The sequence below is a fragment of the Ylistrum balloti genome, unplaced genomic scaffold (assembly GCF_031769215.1).
Source record: "Ylistrum balloti isolate Yb309-2 unplaced genomic scaffold, AGI_CSIRO_Ybal_v1 Utg371328, whole genome shotgun sequence".
In the NCBI taxonomy this organism is placed as follows: Eukaryota; Metazoa; Mollusca; class Bivalvia; order Pectinida; family Pectinidae; genus Ylistrum; species Ylistrum balloti.
The window spans coordinates 741,743-768,314 of NW_026782707.1; the positions used below are offsets into that span (position 1 = coordinate 741,743).

General features: G+C 34.6%; 1 protein-coding gene across 1 annotated transcript; it reads right to left on the reverse strand.

Moving 5' to 3' along the window:
• Positions 1-2,488: 2,488 nt before the first annotated feature.
• On the reverse strand, positions 2,489-24,094 carry LOC132562037 (N-alpha-acetyltransferase 35, NatC auxiliary subunit-like). The gene is made up of 20 exons (XM_060226760.1): positions 24,023-24,094; positions 20,933-21,081; positions 20,480-20,594; positions 19,782-19,856; positions 19,121-19,288; positions 18,900-19,010; positions 18,490-18,540; positions 17,953-18,036; positions 16,814-16,931; positions 15,268-15,446; positions 14,831-14,890; positions 13,669-13,775; positions 13,132-13,297; positions 12,154-12,332; positions 11,692-11,777; positions 10,154-10,272; positions 9,255-9,395; positions 4,521-4,643; positions 3,946-4,026; positions 2,489-2,685 (listed from the first exon to the last, which is right to left on the reverse strand). The coding sequence occupies exons 2-20, from the start codon at positions 21,052-21,054 to the stop codon at positions 2,626-2,628; spliced, it is 2,145 nt and encodes a 714-aa protein (XP_060082743.1). The 5' UTR covers positions 21,055-21,081; positions 24,023-24,094; the 3' UTR covers positions 2,489-2,625.
• Positions 24,095-26,572: the final 2,478 nt, after the last annotated feature.

The following is a 26,572-nucleotide window of genomic DNA, read 5'->3' on the forward strand; positions in this document are numbered from 1 at the left end:
GGGGAGTCTCGCCGTCGAGTTGCACGGCATTTTGGTTGCAGTGTTAAGACAATATGCCAGTTGGTAAGTCGTTTAAACCAAACTGGGTCAACATCCGATCGTCCCCGAAGCGGCCGACCCCGTAAAACGACCGCCAGGGATGACCGTCGTATACGATTGATACACTTGCACAATCGATTCGTAACCGCAGTAGAGACTACAAGGATATTGTTTGGGCGTCGTGTGTCTCCCCAAACAGTCCGCAACAGGTTGAGGGCCTACCAATTGAAAGCGCGGCGTCCCTACACTGGACCCAATTTGTTGCGACGCCACCGTAATAATCGGCGTAACTGGACCCGTGTTCACCGTCGTTGGGCCTTACGACAATGGAACAATGTTCTGTTTTCAGATGAGTCCAGGTTTTGTCTGCAACACGGTGACGGAAGGCGCAGAGTGTGGAGGCGACGAGGGGAGCGTTTTGCGAACTGCTGCGTCGCAGAACGGGACCGCTTTGGCGGCGGAAGTGTAACGGTTTGGGGTGGTATTTGTGGGGGGACTCGTACCAGGCTTGTTGTGTTAAATGGCAATTTAACCGGCATTCGATATCGGGACGAAATTTTAAGACCAGTGGTTCTGCCATTCTTAAGACGCCATGGCGTTGGCGCCATTTTTTTTAACAGGATGACGCACCAGCGCACACCAGTCGCGTCAGCAGAACTTTCTTGCAACAGAATAACGTACAGGGGTTAGATTGGCCATCTAAATCACCTGATTTGTCACCGATTGAGTATGTCTGGGACGGTCTTGGGCGACGCGTGAGAGAACGTCAAAATCAGCCGTCAAACTTGCAGGAGCTGGCCCAAGCCTTGATCGCTGAATGGAACATCTCTCCTCGAATTATCCGCCGGTTTACGAGTTCCATGCGACGACGCTGCAATGCTGTTTACTTCGCAAACGGTGGTCATACCCGTTACTAATGGTGTTGCCTTTGAAATTGACCCCAACGTCTTTTACAGTCGAATAAAATCAACTGAACGCAAAGTTTTATAATGAACCATGACTGCAGTTTTATCAGAATTGATCAATTACTTTATTCGTACATGATTGGAAGGATTTATGATGGGGTTAATTAATTAATCACAGAATAAAGTAGTGTTACCTTTCTTTTTTTGTTTAGTATAGTATCTGTTGTCTTTACAGACCTTCCTCGTTTATATTTGAATAGCAAACATTCCCTATTACTGATTCTGCTAGTTCACTTAAATCTTTCCACTAGTTCCACATTACCAATCTTACTACCAACACATGTAACTCTCTTACTGTGAAGCTATAGGCCTATACTTCAGAAATGGAATTTACAGACAGACTTATCAGGACAAACTCTTGCTGTCTAATGAAAAATCATGACCTTACATTTTCCAGTTCTGCTACGGTTTTATGGTCTTTTCTGCTTATAAACTTTGTAGAACTGCTAAACAATTAGCTACCATTACTGACCAGATATATATCTAACCATTCTCCTCACTCCACCTTACTGACCAGATATATATCTAACCAGTCTCCTGTCTCCACCTTACTGACCAGATATATATCTAACCATTCTCCTCTCTCTACCATATTGACCAGATATATATCTAAATATTCTCCTCACTCCACCATACTGACCAGATATATATCTAAATATTCTCCTCTCGCTAACATACTGACCAAATATATATCTAACCAGTCTCCTCTCTCCACCTTACTGACCAGATATATATCTAAATATTCTCATCACTCCACCATATTGACCAGATATATATCTAACCATTCTCCTCATTCCACCTTACTGACCAGATATATATATAACCAGTCTCCTCTCTCCACCTTACTGACTAGATCTATATCTAATATTCTCCTCACTCCACCATATTGACCAGATATATATCTAACCATTCTCCTCACTCCACTATACTGACCAGATATATATCTAAACATTCTCCTCTCTCTAACATACTGACCAAATATATATCTAACCAGTCTCCTCTCTCCACCTTACTGACCAGATATATATCTAAATATTCTCCTCACTCCATCATACTGACCAGATATATATCTAACCATTCTCCTCTCTCCACCCAATCTTTTACAAATTTCTTTTAAACCAGATAATTCTTACTTCTGTCCAAAGAGTTCTTAGAAATCAGGAATTCATCCATCAAAGAAATTGTCCCAGAATAATGTGATGGTTTAACCACTATGGCACCTATACTAAAGGTCTGAGGTCACATCTATTTTAATTCTAGACAGCAAGCTTCCAGCCATACTGTTTGATCCTTCATATTTGTTCGCCATGAATTCCAAAGTATGCATCATCTTTTCAAAACTGTGTCTGGCTTATAAAAGAAAGTTATACATGAATATCATGGTCCTGTTTCCCCTTTATTTCAAGGTAAAACATTTATGGGGAGAAAGACAGATGATGTATGAAAGAAATTCTTCACTAGTAAATACAAAATAAACATCAAAACAATTTTTGACATCATTTTATATCTTTTATTATGAAATGAAAAAGCTGTGTATTTTTTTTTTTATAAATTAAAGTCCTGTAGTCCTTTCATGATAGGAATAATGTAATCAATATCACATCAAGTCACATCACACTGTTCAGGTCAACTTCATCACTGGGTAGACTTTATGTTGACTGAAATCAAAGTCTGGCGGCTCCTGCAGTATATAAAACATATATAAAATATATTAAAAATGAGGATTTAAACAGACTTAATGGTTAGATTTTCATTTTATAACTGATGAAAAGCATTATAACATGTAAATATCTGTTAAAAGCTGTGCACTTTCTGTTAATCATGATGTTATGTTACATCATCATTTTATACCAATAAAAATAAGGTCAAAAAATTAAAATGAAATAGTAGCAACCCAATACTAATTCATATCATTTTAGTTTTGAGAGTGTAAACAATGTCTAAACACACGTAAATTTAGAAATCATAAGAAAGCACAGGCTTAAAACGAGGTTCCGAAAGGTCACATGATGAACTCAGCTATCTGCGATCAAACAACAGATGGCAGTAGACACAACAGTGTTCACCAGTGTTAGCTTGAAGCTGATAATCTTTTTCAATTTTTCTCAAAAAGTGCTTTAGTTTGGTGAATACTCTACTGTAATTTTTAGTATTACAATGCTTGCCTGGAATCAAACATCAAAAATATCAAAATCTAACTATTCAGTCCCTTTAATAGATTTTAAAAACGGAACACGTATTACATATTTCAAGTCATGTTTAAACTAGAATAAATATATAAGACAAAATGCCTATACACCACAGCAAAACTGATAGTGACATTAATATGGAATAGGACAGAACAGCCAGACATGACTGGCACTACCTGTCACCAATGCAGTGGCAAGAAAACATGTTTTAAGTTTTATGAAACTAGAGTAAGTCTATAAGACAAAAAGCCTATACACCACAGCAAACCTGATAATGACAGGGCATTAATTCAGGATAGTATAGGACAGCCAGACATGAGTAGCCCTAGATGTCACCCAATAAAATGGCAGGGCATGAAAATGTGGCAGAAATTCCTCAGAGAAAAGTCATTATATAGAATGTCCTTAAGTAGCTTTGTAGGTATCCAAATTATATGATACCACACTTATTACCAATCTATTGTTATAAAGCCAAGATACCCTTTAGATCCATCTCCAGGTAAAAGTAAGGACAACTTATAGACTATTTCAGTGCCCGAGATTAACAAAGAGTGTGAATAGAAAATGAACATAATGTAGTATGAATGTTACAAACATGTGTCACAGCCATATTTAAAGATTCATAGACACTGAAAAGGTTTATATAAGCTTCATCTGAAACACTGAATTAAGTCTAGATCAGAAATACTCAAATCAGATAACTTTAAGACATGACCTGATTAAATATGGAGATAACTTTAAATAGGACTTACATTACTATCTTTCTTATGTCCTCCCATCAACAACTTCATAACCACAAAGTTAGTCTTGGCAACTTTGATTAATGTCTGAATCTGAAAAAATCAGTATTTATATGTCAACATCAAACATAACAATATCAATGAAAATGTTCAGAATTTATTTGTTATTTATAACCAAAAAAATTGATATTCTGTCATTTTACTGGTGAAATATAATATTCAATGGTGAAATAAAATATTCAATGGGAAATCAATATTAGGTGTTTTTTTTTTTTCAATTCAAAACAAGATAAAACAAAACACAAAGCAAGCTAGTCTGTGCTATAAAAAAAATAACTATGGAAAACATTTAAAGTTTTGTTTTGTTTAAAGGTTATGATGCTATGTATGACAAGACAGTGCTACTTTGAAAAATACCAAAGTACACAGAATTAACAAAATAAACACCATTCTTATTTGTCATCATTGGAAAAGTTACATGATCACTAGATTATGTAACTGAAGATTTTTTAATATCATGACCAAGAGATGATTTTATCAACAGACAATTTTCACTGACAGAAATGTCATAAAATAAATGTATCTACCTCCTCATTGGTGGAGGACAAACTCTCAAGAAGTGTTTTGGCTTGGTGGAAACATTTACATGATGCTGTGTACAAACTCTGGGCTGAGGCCTCCGGCTCATATCGCTTCAAGTCTGACATTTCCTGGAATTGAAAGAACAAGCAAACAGATTACAGGCCTTTAATTCTCACTTGATGGTTCACATAATCAATAACAGTTCTTATATAATTTATCATGGATATACATAAATATGAAGGCTACTTATTAAATTCTAACTCTGTCAAAGAATAATGCTATTTGGCCTATCTGTTTCCATGGCAACAGGAGCCTTATCTGATTTCTGATATCCCCCCCCCCAAAAAAAAGGAGAATAATTTAACAAAAGACCAAGGTCCTCCTTGGTTAATAATGCTATTTGGCCTATCTGTTTCCATGGCAACAGGAGCCTTATCTGATATCTGATATCCCCCCCCCAAAAAAGGAGAATAATTTAACAAAAGACCAAGGTCCTCCTCGGTTAATAATGCTATTTGGCCTATCTGTTTCCATGGCAACAGGAGCCTTATCTGATATCTGATATCCCACCCCCAAAAAAGGAGAATAATTTAACAAAAGACCAAGGTCCTCCTTGGTTAATAATGCTATTTGGCCTATCTGTTTCCATGGCAACAGGAGCCTTATCTGATATCCACCCCCCAAAAAAGGAGAATAATTTAACAAAAGACCAAGGTCCTCCTTGGTTAATAATGCTATTTGGCCTATCTGTTTCCATGGCAACAGGAGCCTTATCTGATATCCCCCCCAAAGGGGGAATAATTTAACAAAAGACCAAGGCCCTTCTTGGTTAATAATGCTATTTGGCCTATCTGTTTCCATGGCAACAGGAGCCTTATCTGATATCCCCCCCCAAAAAAAAGGAGAATAATTTAACAAACGACCAAGGTCCTCCTTGGTTAATAATGCTATTTGGCCTATCTGTTTCCATGGCAACAGGAGCCTTATCTGATATCCCCCCCCAAAAAGGAGAATAATTTAACAAAAGACCAAGGTCCTCCTTGGTTAATAATGCTATTTGGCCTATCTGTTTCCATGGCAACAGGAGCCTTATCTGATATCCCCCCCCAAAAAAAAGGAGAATAATTTAACAAACGACCAAGGTCCTCCTTGGTTAATAATGCTATTTGGCCTATCTGTTTCCATGGCAACAGGAGCCTTATCTGATATCTGATATCCCCCCCCCAAAAAAAAGGAGAATAATTTAACAAAAGACCAAGGTCCTCCTTGGTTAATAATATCCACCCCCCAAAAAAGGAGAATAATTTAACAAAAGACCAAGGTCCTCCTATTTGGCCTATCTGTTTCCATGGCAACAGGAGCCTTATCTGATATCCCCCCCCCAAAAAAAAGGAGAATAATTTAACAAAAGACCAAGGTCCTCCTTGGTTAATAATTCTATTTGGCCTATCTGTTTCCATGGCAACAGGAGCCTTATCTGATATCCCCCCCCAAAAAAAGGGGAATAATTTAACAAAAGACCAAGGTCCTGATTGATCTACGAATCAGGTAACTATTGCTCTATCCCTAAACCATACACATCCCATGTAGTTGTTTCACATACATCTTACATCATTGTTCTAAAGAAAGGTCATCGATGTTCACAAGTCAAATTTGTAGTGAATGTTTGTCAATGACATGCATCTTATATACCAGTAAACAAAGGTCATAGATTGGTCCTCAATGTAAATGGATGTAAAATACTTTTAATCGTTAAGACATTCTAAAAGGTCCAAATATAGGTTAGACACCACAGGTCAAATATCCAGATTATATAGGGTCTGTTCTTGACAAGAATCTATACACTACAAATCACTAGATATAAGTCTGGTTTACATTAAAACTCACTAGATATAAGTCTGGATTACACTATAACTCACTAGATATAAGTCTGGTTTACACTATAACACACTAGATATAAGTCTGGTTTACACTACGTCTCACTAGATATAAGTCTGGTTTACACTATAACTCACTAGATATCAGTCTGGGTTACACTATAACTCACTAGATATCAGTCTGGGTTACACTATAACTCACTAGATATAAGTCTGGTTTACACTATAACTCACTAGATATAAGTCTGGGTTACACTATAACTCACTAGATATAAGTCTGGTTTACACTATAACTCACTAGATATAAGTCTGTTTACACTATAACTCACTAGATATAAGTCTGGGTTACACTATAACTCACTAGATATAAGTCTGGTTTACACTATAACTCACTAGATATAAGTCTGTTTACACTTTAACTCACTAGATATAAATCTGGTTTACACTATAACTCACTAGATATAAGTCTGGTTCACACTAGATATAAGTCTGGTTTACACTATAACTCACTAGATATAAGTCTGGTTTACACTATAACTCACTAGATATAAGTCTGGTTTACACTATAACTCACTAGATATCAGTCTGGTAAACACTATAACTCACTAGATATAAGTCTGGTTTACACTATAACTCACTAGATATAAGTCTGGGTTACACTATAACTCACTAGATATAAGTCTGGGTTACACTATAACTCACTAGATTTAAGTCTGGGTTACACTGTAACTCACTAGATATAAGTCTGGGTTACACTATAACTCACTAGATATAAGTCTGGGTTACACTATAAATCACTAGATATAAGTCTGGTTTACACTATAACTCAATAGATATAAGTCTAGTTTACACTATAACTCACTAGATATAAGTCTGGTTAACACTATAACTCACTAGATATAAGTCTGGTTTACACTGTAACTCACTAGATATAAGTCTGGTTTACACTATAACTCACTAGATATAAGTCTGGTTTACACTACGTCTCACTAGATATAAGTCTGGTTTACACTATAACTCACTAGATATAAGTCTGGTTTACACTATAACTCACTAGATATAAGTCTGGTTTACACTATAACTCACTAGATATAAGTCTGGTTTACACTATAACTCACTAGATATAAGTCTGGTTTACACTATAACTCACTAGATATAAGTCTGGTTTACACTATAACTCACTAGATATCAGTCTGGATTACACTATAACTCACTAGATATAAGTCTGGTTCACACTAGATATAAGTCTGGTAAACACTTTAACTTACTAGATTTAAGTCTGGTTTACACTATAAATCACTAGATATAAGTCTGGGTTACACTATAACTCACTAGATATATGTCTGGTTTACACTATAAATCACTAGATATAAGTCTGGTTTACACTATAACTCAATAGATATAAGTCTAGTTTACACTATAACTCACTAGATATAAGTCTGGTTAACACTATAACTCACTAGATATAAGTCTGGGTTACACTGTAACTCACTAGATATAAGTCTGGTTTACACTATAACTCACTAGATATAAGTTGGGGTTACACTATAACCCACTAGATATAAGTCTGGGTTACACTATGACTCACTAGATATAAGTCTGGTTTACACTATAACTCACTAGATATAAGTCTGGTTTACACTATAACTCACTAGATATAAGTCTGGTTTACACTATAACTCACTAGATATAAGTCTGGTTTACACTATAACTCACTAGATATAAGTCTGGTTTACACTATAACTCACTAGATATAAGTCTGGTTTACACTATAACTCACTAGATATAAGTCTGGTTTACACTATAACTCACTAGATATAAGTCTGGTTTACACTATAACTCACTAGATATAAGTCTGGATTACACTATAACTCACTAGATATAAGTCTGGTTCACACTAGATATAAGTCTGGTAAACACTTTAACTCACTAGATTTAAGTCTTGGTTACACTGTAACTCACTAGATATAAGTCTGGTTTACACTATAACTCACTAGATATCAGTCTGGGTTACACTATAACCCACTAGATATAAGTCTGGGTTACACTATGACTCACTAGATATAAGTCTGGTTTACACTATAACTCACTAGATATAAGCCTTGTTTACACTATAACTCACTAGATATATGTCTGGTTTACACTATAACTCACTAGATATAAGTCTGGTTTACACTATAACTCACTAGATATAAGTCTGGTTTACACTATAACTCACTAGATATAAGTCTGGTTTACACTATAACTCACTAGATATAAGTCTGTTTTACACTATAACTCACTAGATATCAGTCTGGGTTACACTATAACTCACTAGATATAAGTATGGTTTACACTATAACTCACTAGATATAAGTCTGGTTTACACTATAACTCACTAGATATAAGTCTGGGTTACACTGTAACTCACTAGATATAAGTCTGGTTTACACTATAACTCACTAGATATAAGTCTAGTTTACACTATAACTCACTAGATATATGTCTGGTTTACACTATAAATCACTAGATATAAGTCTGCTTTACACTATAACTCACTAGATATAAGTCTGGTTTACACTATAACTCACTAGATATAAGTCTGTTTTACACTATAACTCACTAGATATAAGTCTGTTTTACACTATAACTCACTAGATATAAGTCTGGGTTACACTTTAACTCACTAGATTTAAGTCTGGGTTACACTGTAACTCACTAGATATAAGTCTGGTTTACACTATAACTCACTAGATATAAGTCTGGTTTACACTATAACTCACTAGATATAAGTCTGGGTTACACTATAACACACTAAATATAAGTCTGGTTTACACTATAACTCACTAGATATAAGTCTGGATTACACTAGAACTAGTTTACCTTGTACTGGGCGTAGTGTATATATGGTGGCGTAGACACAGTTGTGAAGGGGAGGAAACGATGGGAATACTGCACCTCCTCACTGTCAAACTCAAAGGATGGATACACTAACTTTCCATCCAGTCTCAGCCCCAGCACTGCCTGTTAGATATATATATATGTATAGTAACTCTGAAATATCATAAAGCTTTATCAAAACCTGAAAAAAGGAACAGTATAACACTATGTTGTAAAATTATCTATGTATTTATGTTGCTTTATAAGTAAAAGTAAAATCTAAAAGGATTGAATACAATGAAACATACAGCAAACCACTTGTTTCAGGTCGATATCCTCATGTCTCAGACACAAGTGAAAGAGTTTACTAATATGACGTTACATTTCAGTAACCTCCAAACATATGTTGTTCTGTATATTACTGAGTTATCTGCCCTTACAATATAATAACCTCCAAACATATGTTGTTCTGTATTTGACACATTTATCTGTCCTTACATTATAATAACCTCCAAACATATGTTGTTCTGAATATGACTGAGTTATCTGTCCTTACCTTATAGTAACCTCCAAACATAGGTTGTTCTGTATATGACACAGTAATCTGCCCTTACCTTATAGTAACCACCAAACATAGGTTGTTCAGTATATGACACAGTAATCTGCCCTTACATTATAATAACCTCCAAACATATGTTGTTCTGTATATGACAGTTATCTGCCCTTACATTATAATAACCTCCAAACATATGTTGTTCTGTATATGACTGAGTTATCTGCCCTTACATTATAATAACCTCCAAACATATGTTGTTCTGTATATAACACAGTAATCTGCCCTTACCTTATAGTAACCTCCAAACATATGTTGTTCTGTTTATAACACAGTAATCTGCCCTTACCTTATAGTAACCACCAAACATATGCTGTTCTGCTTGTGCCATACTAATTTCTCTGTTCAATGTCTTTGTCCTCTTTCTCTTTTTGTTTTTCTTGTTGTTTCGCCCTTTCTGCTGATTGTCTAGAAACGATGTTAACAACGAAAATTACAAAAAACAATTTTATTACTAATGAAACCTGAAGAACGGCCATTAGAAAACCTGATACTAACCAGATGATGTTATAATAACAATATTCTGTCTCTGATTCTCTATTTACAATGTTGTACAGTATGGTAGTACAGAACCCTACAATTCATAATGCTAGACTCTGATACAAATTGTTAAAAAATCCAATTAATAAAGGAATCATCCTTCATTTATGGATCTAGCAGCATATCTCCAAGTTCAATCCCAATCTATGTCATGCTTTAGACCCTATGTCATACTTTAGACACTATGTAATGCTTTAGACCCTATGTCATGCTCTAGACCCTATATCATGCTTTAGACCCTATGTAATGCTCTAGACCCTATGTCATGCTTTAGACCCTATGACATGTTTTAGACCCTATGTCATGTTCTAGACCCTATGTCATGCTTTAGACCCTATGACATGTTTTAGACCCTATGTCATGTTCTAGACCCTATGTCATGCTCTAGACCCTATGTCATGTTCTAGACCCTATGTCATGCTCTAGACTCTATGTCATGCTCTAGACCCTATGTCATGTTTTAGACCCTATGTCATGTTCTAAACCCTATGTCATGCTCTTGACCCTATGTCATGCTTTAGACCCTATGACATGTTTTAGACCCTATGTCATGTTCTAGACCCTATGTCATGCTCTAGACCCTATGTCATGTTCTAGACCCTATGTCATGCTTTAGACCCTATGTCATGTTCTAGACCCTATGTCATGCTCTAGACCCTATGTCATGTTCTAGACCCTATGTCATGTTCTAGACCATATGTCATGCTCTAGACCCTATGTCATGTTCTAGACCCTATGTCATGCTTTAGACCCAATGTCATGTTCTAGACCCTATATCATGCTTTAGACCCTATGTCATGTTCTAGACCCTATGTCATGCTCTAGACCCTATGTCATGTTCTAGACCCTATGTCATGCTCTAGACCCTATGTCATGCTTTAGACCCTATGACATGTTTTAGACCCTATGTCATGTTCTAGACCCTATGTCATGCTTTAGACCCTATGTCATGTTCTAGACCCTATGTCATGCTCTAGACCATATGTCATGTTCTAGACCCTATGTCATGCTCTAGACCATATGTCATGCTCTAGACCCTATGTCATGTTCTAGACCCTATGTCATGCTTTAGACCCAATGTCATGTTCTAGACCCTATGTCATGGACCCTATGTCAAATACCCTATGTCAAAATGTCAATAGACCCTATGTCATGCTTTAGACCCTATGTTATGCTCTAGAAAATAATCAAGTCAATAAAATTACAATTAAAATTACAACTGTTGATATATGTATAATTATTTATAATTATTCTGGTTGTCTGAAGATGTTTCAATCTGATGTTTACCTGTGATGGTTTCATGCTCCAGTAAAAAGTTGTCTGCTCGGTGAAGTGTATTTATTAACCATGAATACAGCATTTCATAGAGATACCTAAAAATAAACAACATATCATTTAACATAATTATCTGAAACTAGCTGAATTAAAAAGCAAATAAGTTCAGGAATTCCTCTGGATATATTACTGTATACAAATAAACAACAAATCTTTTTACATAATTGTCTGAAACTTACTGAACAAAAAACAGATAAGTGGATATATTACTGTATAAGAATATGCAAAACATTGAAATAACTTTGATGTATTGGTAAAAAGTATACAAGATGGTGATGTAATATGTATAGTTTCAGATAAAAATCTGGAGGAATTTTTCTGGAGAATGTTTGACTACAAATTCCAACAGATGATTCAAATTAATTTTTTTTTATTTTAAGAAGATGATAGAAAACTTACATGCATGTGACTTACCAAAATATGTAGTGGTATTCATAAGGTGCATACAGCTCAAGTTCAAAGCCTGACAGGAGATAGCTTATCATAGCCTGAAGTGTGTGGTATAGTACCCAATTACCTAGGCAAGCCAAGTGTTGCCTGTTAGGCTCTGTCTTTGTCAGCTGCTGGTGTAGGTATGCATCTACCTTGTCAGCCTACAGATGTACATATTGAAATATTAACCCATATACAGCATGTATGACCACATAATTATTGTCATGATCTAGTACAAGTGTCAGGTACCAAACCAGAGTTTTTCTCTAAACACATATTATAATCCTTGACAGAAACGCAGCTTCATACTAAGAAACATATAATTCAGGTCCCCTGAAAAGATTGTCTCTGTAATATTCTTACATTCATGTATATAAAGATTCAAACTGTATTTTTCTTACATCTTTTTGTTATATTTTCACACTTTATATTTATGAACTGTCTCAAAAAATAGACAGTGTAATAGAACAAGGGAGACAATCAAATAAACACCATATCTCAAACCTCACATTTTAATCAATGTCCAAGTCACAATCATGTTGAAACTATCCATAAACTGGCCACTTCAGTCAATTAATGAAAAATTCCTCAGAATTTTACAGTCAAGATTGGTATTCTCAATACATAAAGGAGCTCTTCTTTGAAGGAGGTGCAACTGTGGGTGCAGGTCACAGGGGAACTTTACATCATTACATCAGAGAAAAGGGACAGTTACTATCTATATTTGTCTCTGTCATTTCAGTACAGAGGCATAAAAATATTGAATTTTTACTTGAGTATACCCATAAATGTTTCTTAATTATGACTTATCTACCTTTGTTTTTTACATCTATCTACTGTAAATCTGACCCAAGCAGTGCACCTGAAACCAGACTACAACTACAACAAACAGCCAAAGACAACAGTAGGTTGTTAAGTTCTATATAGAAACAGTGTGACATCTAGTTGTGTACAGATTACCTCCTCCTGTAGGGCAGACAGGTCCTCCAATAGATGTCCCCACTTGTCACGCTGTCGGGCACGGTTATGACCTGTTGTCTGAATCAGGGTACATATAGGACGCACAGCCTGCATGAACCAGGCATCTACATATGTTTTGGCCTGGGGATTGTTGAACAAGGAAGATCTAAAATAAACAAATTACAAGTACATCTAAATATTAAAACATTGGTAAAAAATAGTAAACCTGAGATTTGAACCAGTCTGTGAACCTGATCAGCTTGGAGGTACATATCTTGACCTGACAATTTCTTAAATACATTTACACTGCACACAATCTTATCAACTCTTTTGTCAGCTGATAAGTCCTGGCACAGACAACTTAAAGTCCAAAAGAGGTACACAGGATGAAAAGTGGCCCCTTGATGCATCTAACCCCATTTGTGGAAAGTCATAGAATATTACTTTTTACATTTCTAATTCATGTTCATAACTTTATGATATTAGTATTGTCCCATTTTGTCCTATTTTATGAACATTTTTGATAAAGAAACTTACTTGGAGCTGAGAGCAGGTGGTGCTATGAAGCCTCTGATGGTTTCCTTGAGAAAGTCAACAATTGAATTCACCCCGAACACACGCTTATTTGGAGGCAAGAGTGTTAACTGAAGAAAGAAAATCAATTCAGTTGATGCAAAATACTGGGATAAAATAAACCAGGAAGTGATACTCTAAACTACAGTTTTCTGAATTTTCTACAACTCAACATAGATATAACACCTACACAAACAAAAAGTCAGATTTCTCACGTGGTGACATATTGACCTAGACAAAACACAAGGTGACATCTTACTGAACTAACCTGTAATACTGACCTAGACAGAACACAAGGTGACGTCTTACTGGACAGAACACAAGGTGACGTCTTACTGAACTTACCTGTAACATTAACCTAGACAGAACACAAGGTGACGTCTTACTGAACTTACCTGTAACATTGACCTAGACAGAACACAAGGTGACGTCTTACTGAACTTACCTGTAACATTAACCTAGACAGAACACAAGGTGACGTCTTACTGAACTTACCTGTAACATTGACCTAGACAGAACACAAGGTGACGTCTTACTGAACTTACCCTGACCTAATACGTCTTTGACCTAGACAAAACACAAGGTGACATCTTACTGAACTAACCTGTAATACTGACCTAGACAGAACACAAGGTGACGTCTTACTGAACTTACCTGTAACATTAACCTAGACAGAACACAAGGTGACGTCTTACTGAACTTACCTGTAACATTGACCTAGACAGAACACAAGGTGAACACGTCTTACCTGAACAGAACACTGTAACATTACTGAACTTGTAACATTAACCTAGACAGAACACAAGGTGACGTCTTACTGAACTTACCTGTAATATTGACCTAGACAGAACACAAGGTGACGTCTTACTGAACTTACCTGTAATATTGACCTAGACAGAACACAAGGTGACGTCTTACTGAACTTACCTGTAATACTGACCTAGACAGAACACAAGGTGACGTCTTACTGAACTTACCTGTAACATTAACCTAGACAGAACACAAGGTGACGTCTTACTGAACTTACCGTAACATTAACCTAGACAGAACACAAGGTGACGTCTTACTGAACTTACCTGTAATATTGACCTAGACAGAACACAAGGTGACGTCTTACTGAACTTACCTGTAATATTGACCTAGACAGAACACAAGGTGATGTCTTACTGAAGTCTTTAAAGGTGTCCTAAAATATAGAAGAAATGTTCAATACATGAAATGAATGCAATGAACATTTATTATATCTGTCATCACCAATCCTTTCACCCCTGTGTGAAATTATCCAAGTGTTATCTAACATAACACATCTGTTGTATACTACTGTCTACCTGAACACAACAAAGTTAACCACCACAAAAACTCTATACACTATATACAACTTACACATCAAAACTGTTTTCATGATGATGTAACACGGACTGATAGGTTTCTCTAGGGTAAACTTAATTCAGACTGTGACTCAACAGATGACCAGCTTCCTTTATGTTCACAAACAACATGTCTGCCTAGCAATCTTAAACTCAGACTTAATATAGATATGACAAAATGTAGAAGGGATCATACCAGCACCGTGTGAAGTGATGTCATTTGTGGAACTGTGGTGACCACCATGAGACGACTAAGAAGGGTTTCCATATAATCCAAAGCAGCCTCACGACTCTTAATGATAGTGTACCTCGGGAATGTGGGTGGTAGCAACCTCTGGTTCACCAGGGGCTCAAACCCCATAATGGTAGGATAGTCTTAAAAAAAACACAAAACATAAAAATTGCAAAACAGTCTTAACAATAACACAAAACCCTACAGTGGTAGGATAGTCTTAACAATAACACAAAACCCTACAGTGGTAGGATAGTCTTAACAATAACACAAAACCCTGCAGTGGTAGGATAGTCTTAACAATAACACAAAACCCTACAGTGGTAGGATAGTCTTAACAATAACACAAAACCCTACAGTGGTAGGATAGTCTTAACAATAACACAAAACCCTGCAGTGGTAGGATAGTCTTAACAATAACACAAAACCCTGCAGTGGTAGGATAGTCTTAACAATAACACAAAACCCTACAGTGGTAGGATAGTCTTAACAATAACACAAAACCCTACAGTGGTAGGATAGTCTTAACAATAACACAAAACCCTACAGTGGTAGGATAGTTTTAACAATAACACAAAACCCTGCGGTGGTAGGATAGTCTTAACAATAACACAAAACCCTGCAGTGGTAGGATAGTTTTAACAATAACACAAAACCCTGCGGTGGTAGGATAGTCTTAACAATAACACAAAACCCTACAGTGGTAGGATAGTCTTAACAATAACACAAAACCCTGCGGTGGTAGGATAGTCTTAACAATAGATCCAAGAGGGATCTTGGCACCCACTACTGTTTGATCTTTATAAGCTCTTTGAAAGTTGGATCTTTCCCCTTCTTTTCACTGCTCTGTTTTTGCTCTTAATGATAAGACATTTGAACATTCCTTTGCAGAAATAGCAATGATAATCTTTACCTGCCAAATCTAAAATGGCCGTCTGTTGGCCATTTTATTTTTCTGGTCTATCCCAAAATCAAACAGTCAAAATCATGACCTTAAGGAACCTATACATAAAATTTGAAAAAGATCTATAGAGTAGTTCTCAAGAAATAGTGATAACAATCTTTCTAAGCCAAAATCTAAGACACTCTCAACGACAAAATAAAACCGTAAAAATGGTAGGATAGTCTGAATGATAAAAAAAAAAAAAACAATAAAACTTCCTAATGCAGATATTCTGAACGATAAATACATGTAGGAGTAACATTGGTTATGAAGTTATTGGTCAGACTGTACAGATGAAACATTACATTCTGAACCCTGAACCTATATATCTACCTTATAAGCAATGTGTTATTTTTTATATATGTATTGTAATAAACTCAAAACAATAAAGAATAATATTTGTTTTAAAAGAAAATATATCATTATATCAATGATAACTTCATCATGGATCCATATGCACCAAACTTTACCATCCATTGAGTGGGTATAACTTAATCCACAATCTTCATGACAATGTACAATTCTTACAGCGACTTTATATATATATTACACAGAGTATCAGAATACCATTTTTACTAAGTTCCCTCTTCTCTGGTTGTACACCAACAGACAGAGTGTCTCGGATTGTAGGAATCAGTTCCTGGAGCTGGACAATCATCTTTTGGGACTGAGGAATTCCTTCACACTGAAAAATACAAACCAGGGATCAGCTGGAAAAAAGTGACACTACTGGATATGTTTGTACAGTTGAGTGGTCACAGAATATACCAGAATTACTGTATGTACACATTACCTGAACACATACATGTGTTGGATAACAGTTCACACAATATACAGAATAACTGCTTGTGTGAATGTTATTTTCAAGTAAGTATAGATGAACAAGGATATACAAGGTGATAGATCTTGTCTACTGAAAGGCCACAACTTGTCAAAACCACTTAAATATTACAAAAACTTTAGAACAACACAAATACACCTGAGCAATCGATGAGAGTTGTCATGACAAAACATAAACAGCTTGATAGACACTTACAACCACTCACTCAAACTGACTCAGATTTCTTACACCGCTGAAGTGAACTAGAATGTATTCCTTTTTTCACTTAGAATGTGAATATGTATGTACATCTTAAAACATAAATTTTAAATACTGTAATAACAGGAATACTGCACAGTAAAATAGAAACAAAATTACACTGATGTATTCTGAACAGGTTTTCAACCAAACACTTAGAATAACACTAACTCATTAACAGGTAAAATCGTGTCGGATGAACACTCTCGTACTTACAGTCAGCACAGCTCGCCCCATTATGAAATCCTCCATCTAAACATACAGAATTGGCCAAGTGGCTTCAACTAAAAGTAGTTTTGATTTTACTTAAAGTTCTATGATACTACTTTCACAGATATGTAGCTGATTTGGAAAGATTTATTTTAGAAGCCAAGGGTGGATATACGACCAGTAGGATTTTGTGTATGTAAAAATCTAAATGTTCATCATAATATGCTACAGCACCAAACTTTGAATTCTAGCTTGAAATTGTTTAGAAACTTTGATGAAAATCTGATTTCTAAAAGTACTCATTCATTACTTATAAGCTTTTCATCCCCAAAAGTCTACTTTTTTTTCCCTGTCTAAAACATAGGTTTAATAATACAACAGTACAACTTACAGTAAGTTTAAAGAAATACCATCTTACCTTCTCCTTACTAAATGATAACAGCATGGCATAGAACAATCGATGGAACTTTACTCTGGAGAACAATGTACTAGTCAGGTAATGCTGAAAATATCATAAAAAACAGATTGAAATATTCCAGATATGAAAATATCAGAAAGAAGAAGCATTATTTCAGAATGAGGACAGTGAGGTACTTACCAGAACACTAAACCATAGACTGATCAGATAAATCAATATGAGAGCTTAGTAAAGGCCTTGATGTGTGCCGGATGACACACATCTTCAAAGTCAATCAGAAACAACTTGTGGACATTTTGGATTTTGGTAGCAATGATATGATTCACATCTGTTTGACCCAGCCTACAGGCTACAATAGCCTTCCTCCACTACCTTTCTGTACAAACATTATATCATTGTTGAATGACATCCACCTGACTGACAAAATCGGTATTTTCTAATTATGAAATCATAACTTCATAAATCTGATCACAAAACTAGTGAATTTTCTGCAAAGAGTACCGATAGACAACTTTTGTTTCTATACAGAGTACTTACCTCCCTTTCTGTCTCCGCATCTCTTTCTTCACCCTGTTTACTTCTTGTGGTCTGTAATGGGAATAATTGATTTATAAATAAGTTTCTTTTAAAGTACATTTACTAGTAATTCATTGTGCTTTTTAATCAAACACCACTAGACATCCACCTACATTTTTTTTCAATTTACAGATATTAAACAAAAAAACATCTTATCCTAAATCTGTAAATCTTTAAAAATTATTCATTCAAAACGACAAAAAACTTCCAAGGAAATATCTATTGCTACTTTTTGCCATTCATAAATTCTTTATTTTTTGCTTTTTTTACGGCCCATCAACACTTGGTCATAAGGAGTTTTGACTTCTACATTTTATCACCATTAAAACCCATGACTATCCTTTAGACCCATTCATCATTGGGATAATTACCTTGAGAGTTCTGTGTAGATCATCCTCCAACTCCTTCATCATACCTGTCACTCGTACATCAGTAACATCTCCTGCCATCTTAAACCCATATGTCATGGTCTGGAAATCTTCCTACAAAGTAAATTTTTTTTTTCAGTCCAGACTGCTCATGTTTTACCTTTAATCTTTTTTAATTAGCACCATCTCATTACTTTTAAATTGTAAGTTAAAATCAAACAAACCTCTTCAAAAACACCAGCTCTGTTGACGCGGTCACGTATGTGATCGACAATTTTCAGTGTACAGAGGCTGAAGGCCTTCAGGCAGCGGTCCTCTATTACATATGGATTGTGTAAGTACAGGTTTGTGAATACAGTCTGCGCCAGGGAATGACCCTCCAGCCAAGTTACCTTAAAACAAAATAACAGAGAAAATAAACCTGAAAATGATTGGCAGGCTGACTTATACTGGTTACTTCTGTAGAAAACAAAGGATAGGACAATCTAATACCTGATCAGTAACAATGTAAACACATGTTTAAAAGACCCAAGTCAACAACAAGTACTATTTATAGAAATAAAGATAAACTATGGATCAAAAACATGAAAACTTCCAAGAAACAGAGTCTAACAGTAATTCAAAACTGGTCATTTGTTAGTATAAAATGTTCATTTCCAAAACAATCATTTCAATCAAAGTAAATATTTGATCACAATTGAAAAAGACTTTTAAAACAGTTTGGATACTGGATGGAATTGGAAGTGCACCAAACTATAAACATAAAAACAGGAAACACAAGAGTATCATAATTAGTTGTAACCAGTGACTAGTTTTTATTTCCTACATTTGTAGAGGAGAAAGTGTAGTTAGAAGCCTGTTACCTTCCTTACTATATATACCTACCATGCATGCCAGTGTTGCATCCATAATACCAATCAGTTCTGGTATACTCAGATCCTTGATCTTCAATTCACCTGACTAAATATTGCCACAAAAAGACAACAAAAACATCAATAATTAATGATGTTACATTTCTATAAAGTACAACTTCAATCATACACTAGACATTTCAGTTATGATTCTTTGAAAACATTAGATGAAATACCACTTCAGTATCATCATATATATATCATACTGCAAAATCATGCATACATGTAATTTCAATCGAATGTAGAGTACATATTTACTTATATTCAAGCATAAGAAAAAAATAGTTTCTTCTCTCACATTGACTCTAATTTAAACTTTTCACTGCCATTCTCAAGAAAGCACTATTCAAATCATGATCATCCTTCTGTATATCTCATATAAACATATTTGAAAAATAAAATACAATTGTTTACTTATTTCCCCTAATCAATTTCTTAAGCATGGAACAAAAAAAACAAAGAGCTAAACACTCCAAACGTTGCCAAATAATGTGATTCAGGGAAACACCACTACATCTGATAGTTACAATACAGTAACCTACAAAGTAAATCTCTGGTTGATGACAAGGTCACATGCACTAAACCTGAGTTGTTTTGCATGGAAAAGGAAAATTTATTACCTCCTTTCACGTCACTATTTTAGCTATAACAAATATAATTGATCAAGCTTACCTCTGTACCTTCTGTAAAATTCAGAACTTTCCTTTGAATTTGATTACACAGCATACCAGCATCCATCTTAGGGTCCATCATTTCTATAGCAGACATGGCTTCAAACAATCCAAATCTGTTGAAATAAACAGTGGTTTCATTACAACAGCAATAAAAAAAAAAAATTAGTATCACCATTAACTTAATACCATTGATTCTAGATAAAGAGGAATGGTACCATATTGTCTTTACCTACTTTCATTTGTTTTCATGCATGGATTTGCATACTTGGTACTTATCTTTTGTAAAATATTGTACTAATGATTGCCTTATAGATACATGTAATGTTTAAACTGCTGCCTGAAAACCTTTAAATAGACCCTACTTTTTCATGTTTATTTTTTTCCCATATTTTTATGGAATTACTGATACTCTGTAATAACTGGTAATAGTAATGAAAAATACAATTCTTACGTGGAGTCATGTAAAAGTTCCCCAAGCTGAAGGTCTGATGCAGCCTCTACAAACTCTGAAGTGATATCTACCCAGTTGTAGGCCGGTCTGTTGTCCATGGCTGGTTCTTCTTTGGTCTCCATGAAGATTTAGTAGCTATAACAGATTATCTGCAAGACCAAAACAATGATTCGATGGAAACCCAAATAGACAAACACATGAATCAGGAATTCACTTCATACCTCCAATCATATCCATGTTAATATCAGTACTTTTATTTCACAGATAAAATGTGTGATTACTATACATCAATTTCTTCGTTCTTAATGGATTATACTTGTTCACAAGTACAGTATATTATGATTATGGACAGTACATGTAATTCATAAACAGATTGTGTACACATTCAATTAACTCAAATGACCTCATAATTTTTGCTGCTGAAGAAAAAAAACTACAAATGAATCAATATTCCTAGAGTTGGTAAAAATTCATAATCATATCATTCATTAAAAAAATTGTTGTTTACTTTTTCTTAACAAATATTTCTACATTCTAAGTATCCTCTGGTTACCAAATAAGATGAAATAAAACTGGTCCATCCTCAGATGTCAGCGATTTGTTCTTGCCATAGATAGAAAAAAGAATCCTTATTGCAACAAACTTTATACCTTTTCTTAAGTGATGTTGGTTTATGAAAAAAAAAATCATGTTATTTAGCTATTTTGTAATTTTCTTGAATAATATGCTTGAACTGCTGATTTTGAAGGTGTTCTTTTAAGAGATATCATATCAGGGAAGCTGTAAGAACATGACTGAGGTGCCTCTTTGATGATAATTTTGCATACTGTTAAGTGCCCTTTTCAAAATTACCATATGCCCTTTTAGCAGCCCTGGTGGAAATGCTGGTCAGCAACAAATATTAAGGAACTCCTCCTCACAAATTTTCTTTACAGATTTGATGCTAGCCCAAACATGAAAATCTTATTATAGAAAATATACCTATTTCAAATGGATCCTTTAATTTCTGTCATTCAATAATTAACTTTATAATGATCATGATATGTTGATCCAAATAGTGAACTGAGAAATCTGACTGAACAATTTGTAGTATGATTTGTTCTCCACACAAGTAATATGGATTGTTAGAGAGACAAATTATTGTGAATAAATATCAGTGGTATCGCATATTTGGTAACCCTTATTAGCAGATTGCTCACTCCAGTGGCCAGAATTATGGGTATTCTGATTGCTTTTTCAGACAAAAATAGTCTTCTTCAATAATAAGAGTTAACTCTTTATAGCGAGCGCTTTATGGTATTGTGTGTGTGTGTGTGATAATTCAACTCCAACAACCTGCCCATACGATCAACTTTAAACGGAAGTGTGGCAGGAACTTCATTACCCACAATACACTTGCCGCAGCATGCAATGAGAACTGCCGACCCGTTGAATGGATTAAAAATTATTTTGACCAACAAAATATCGTTTTAAGCTCTCATGCAGAAATGAAATCATACTAAAAGTCTTAAATAATTCAGATGAATTTAACGTATATAACAAATACCTCGTTGAAAAATTGCAATTTTAAACATTCAAGAATTGAGCCCGATTGTGCTCTGATGTACCTGATTTCCGGTTTAATGTTCAATTTGACGAAAAACTCGCCCATCTCCTCACTATATTAATTTTGCAAGATGAGGATGTTCTTTCGATAACTAATTATGATCATGTATTTGAATGTTTAGAAAATTTCCAGCAAACACTTATAAGGCACAATGATAAAATAACTATAAGTGGTGAATTTATTTAGTTTTTTTTTTTTGGGGGGGGGGGGGGGGGGGGGGGGGGGGGTCCAGAATAATTGTGGCAGTTTATGTAATATATTGTGGCTTTCATAAGAATTTTATTTAAACATATATATTTATATTGATTTTCTTAATTACAATGTATAAAAGAATAGTCTCAACAGGGTTTATAACTTTACCCTCTTTTTGCTACCAGGACAAGTTAAAATTGCTTAAAAAACCGAAGGTTCTGAGGCATTTTATGATTTGTTAATTAACAGAATGAAAACTCTCAATAGCAAAGAGAAAAGAAAACGGCGGGAGAGAACATTGTGATTTTAATAATGAAAACTTGTTAAACATATAAGCACCACCTCTACAAATCCGACTAAAACTATAATATATTGTCTTTCAACATATTTTGAAAAAATCCTTTCTTTTTTTAAAGCAAAGATGATAGAGAGTCCTCTCTGCAATATCTGTAACTCTAAAAGGGGAAACTCTCATGCATTTATTTTGAAGATCTTTTTTATCAATTGTTATAGTCTAGATATGTTGTCAGTGACTTTTTTAATACATTTATTGTTACCATTGAAACCGATGACTCTCATCAAAATTTCAGTTTTTCTGGGCCAATACTCTGACAAGGCAATTGCTCAAAACTGTTTACACTATTAATAAGCTAGTAGTCTCTTTTGCTATGGGGAAGATTGCCATTTAAATACTTTTTCTGTTTTTCTTCAGTGCAAACATGGATCAGGCTGTTCAAATGTGCATCTTCTTGACCAACTTGCGCTAGTTTTTAGACAGTGTCTACTATATATTACACTCTGTTATGTGTAATAGGCCTGGCTAAAAACCCACATTAACATGATGTTGTATTTTAAGTAAACTCCTGATCAGGTTTAGTCAGTACACCGTGATAAATGGTATATGGCAGTCCTATATTCTGTATCAATTTAATAATACGTGTGGATTATTTACATTCGAGACCATTGTCAGCATTAAGTTGAAAGAGAAAATGAACTGTAGATTGGTCACTGAGTATATTCTTAATTCATTATGAAGGTTTAGTTTAGAACAATGAAGATAGATTGAGTGTACGGGATTCAGTTTTTTTTTCATGGAGTAATAATTCTGACATGCGAAGGCACCTAGGCACTAGACACCGACCAATACTGGCAATGGTGCAATTACTGAATTAGCTTACTGTAAATAAGGTCAGATGACAAACAAAACGGAAAGATCTAACTCAACCGATTAATAAATGCACCTTGCAATAAATGAATAGTGAGTAAAAAAAATGTGATAGTGTAGTACTAACAATCAATTTTCAGTCTTGTTTTCAATTCGATCTCCCGTCGGTCATCACTTCTTGTCTGCTGTCCACCATGATGATAGCCAAGAGCTAAATGTCGATGTCGAATGTGATTGGACAAAAAAAACTGATAACATTTCCCGCGGAAATATAAAAGTCAAATCCATGCATGCATGATGGTTAAATGCAATAAAGTTAGTTTCGCAAGCCTAATCATACAAGACCGTTTATTTAACGTTGCATGTGTATAAAAAAGAAAACTGAAACGTCTTTTTATGCCCCCGGCCATGGCCAGGGGCGGGGGGCCATTCATGTCTTACAGACATTTTCTAGTTTACTACAATCATAATTAGAAGCAACAATGATCTTCATCGGATTAAAGTCACTAAGAATAACATGATATTTCGGAACTTAATTCTGCAAATTGTCCTATTTAAGTTATATTATTTTCAAAAAGCAGCGTGAGCAATATTCATAACATCTAAAAATCATTAACGGACTAATTGTAGATATGAGCTACATCTTCAGCGGCATAGTTTATTTGGTTTCCTCAGATACAAATGTGTGGGCAAAATGCATAGCATGAGGCATCATAATGCAATAATGTTATAGTTCAAGGACAAAATGGACGGTAAGTAAACACACATGATGAATTTGTTTTATAAGATGTGACATATTGCATGATAGCTCTTGTGAAATATGTTACCTTATTTTTTCAGATTGTCCAACGAAAACCGGGACAAAATCCTGTTAATATTATATTTTGTAACAACTCGAAAGAGTTTTCACTAATTTCAACCATAGATGGATTTTCTCGGTAATATGAAGGTAAGAACTTCTCTGTCATTCTCACATATGTACATTTAAACATGTAATGGAATTCGTCCCCCACAGAGATGTATATTTTCGATTTTGCTGTTGGACATTGTGTCACCTTTCAGTTTCGACGTGAAAATTTATGTTCAAGCATCTAAATTAAATCAATCTTTTTCCTGAAATGCGACTCAAATATGGTTTGAAGTTCAAGTTCTATCTTATACATTATATAATATTCACTTATAGTACCCTGGCCTGAAAAATGGAGCTCTGTCTAATTTCATCAAAGCATTTATAGAAAAATTTTATCCATTTAAACGTACACAAATTATTTACATTAATTTTGAACATTGATAGGTACATAAGACTGCTAAGCATAGATTAATCCATTAATCATAATACTTTATCATTGTAAGTTTTACAGCTACCTCTAATGGATATCAATCCACTTTTCCTAAAATGATAAAATTTTGGGTGCTTTCAGAAGATAATGTGTACAAATATGTAAGGACCAAGACAGAATTTCAGAATATATATCATCTTTAAAAACACGTCTATATGTATATATATGTATCATATAAAAATACAGATTCAGAATGATTTATGTTTAAAAACTATACACAATATACCACATATAAGGTATTGAGCTGAATATTTATTGTCTGGAAAAATTATATATATATATATATCTATGCGTGTATATATATTATATTTATCATACAAGATTATTTGAATCAGTGTGATATAGTTTGTTTGAATAGATAATAATGTAACACATAAGAGTACTTAATGTACAATGTATTGACATGTAGATTTCACAGGTAACCGAAACTTTTTCCAGACTTGTAATGATACTGTTTTCTTTTGGTTTGATTTTGTTTTTGAGGATAGTTGTTTTTGCTATGATAAAATACTACAGATATTGGTTCGTCAGAGAAGTTATATTGATTCACGGTGTGTGGGAGAGTCTTCATTGTTGGTTGAAAAATAAGTTCACTTTAAACTTGAAAAGTCAAGAATATCTTGAACCAGTGTTGTGGTGGTATATATTTTGTTGGTTAATAAGTAACTTGATCAGAAATAACAATGGATGATAATTTAAAAATTGGCAGCTGCAACTGTCGGGGTTTGTCGTCAGATAAAATAAAACGCAGAGATTTTTTTATTAATTGTAGGAAAAAATATGATATATCTGTACTAACTAATACACATTCTACTAAAGAGATTGAGCAATATTGGGAAAGTGAATGGGGTTATACAAGTAAATTTTGTTCTTTTTCTAGTAATAGCAGGGGTGTTGCCGTTCTTTTTAATGATACATTTCAATTTGAAATTTTAAAGGAGATTAAGGATGTTAATGGTAATTTTCTAATACTTGAAATGAACCTCTTTGATAGGAAAATAACTTTGTTAGCTCTTTATGGCCCAAATGAGGATACTCCTGCTTTTTTGATAATATACACCAAAAGCTTGAAACTTTAGATAATAATCCAATTATAGCCTGTGGAGATTGGAATGTGTGTCTAAGTTATGAACTTGATAACCTTAATTATAAACAAAAAATAATCCTAGAAGTCAAGCTAAAATTCACGAAATGATGTCTTCATTAGATATGTTAGATATATGGAGAGGAGATAACCCTGAAATTAGTTTAAACTTTATTTTTATTTTTTTTTAAAACTGTATAACATTTCAGCAATACAAACAGTATACATAAGGATTCGAAAACAAGTACAAAGT

Bases quoted from the DNA above. Each gene is read 5' to 3' on its own strand.
- LOC132562037 (XM_060226760.1), bottom strand. From the start codon at position 21,054: ATGGAGACCAAAGAAGAACCAGCCATGGACAACAGACCGGCCTACAAC. The intron at 19,011-19,120 runs GTTTGTTTGATT...TTTACTTTGTAG, and splicing joins GAGCTGGTGTTTTTGAAGAG to GAAGATTTCCAGACCATGAC. The intron at 18,541-18,899 runs GTAATTATCCCA...TTCCCATTACAG, and splicing joins ATCTACACAGAACTCTCAAG to ACCACAAGAAGTAAACAGGG.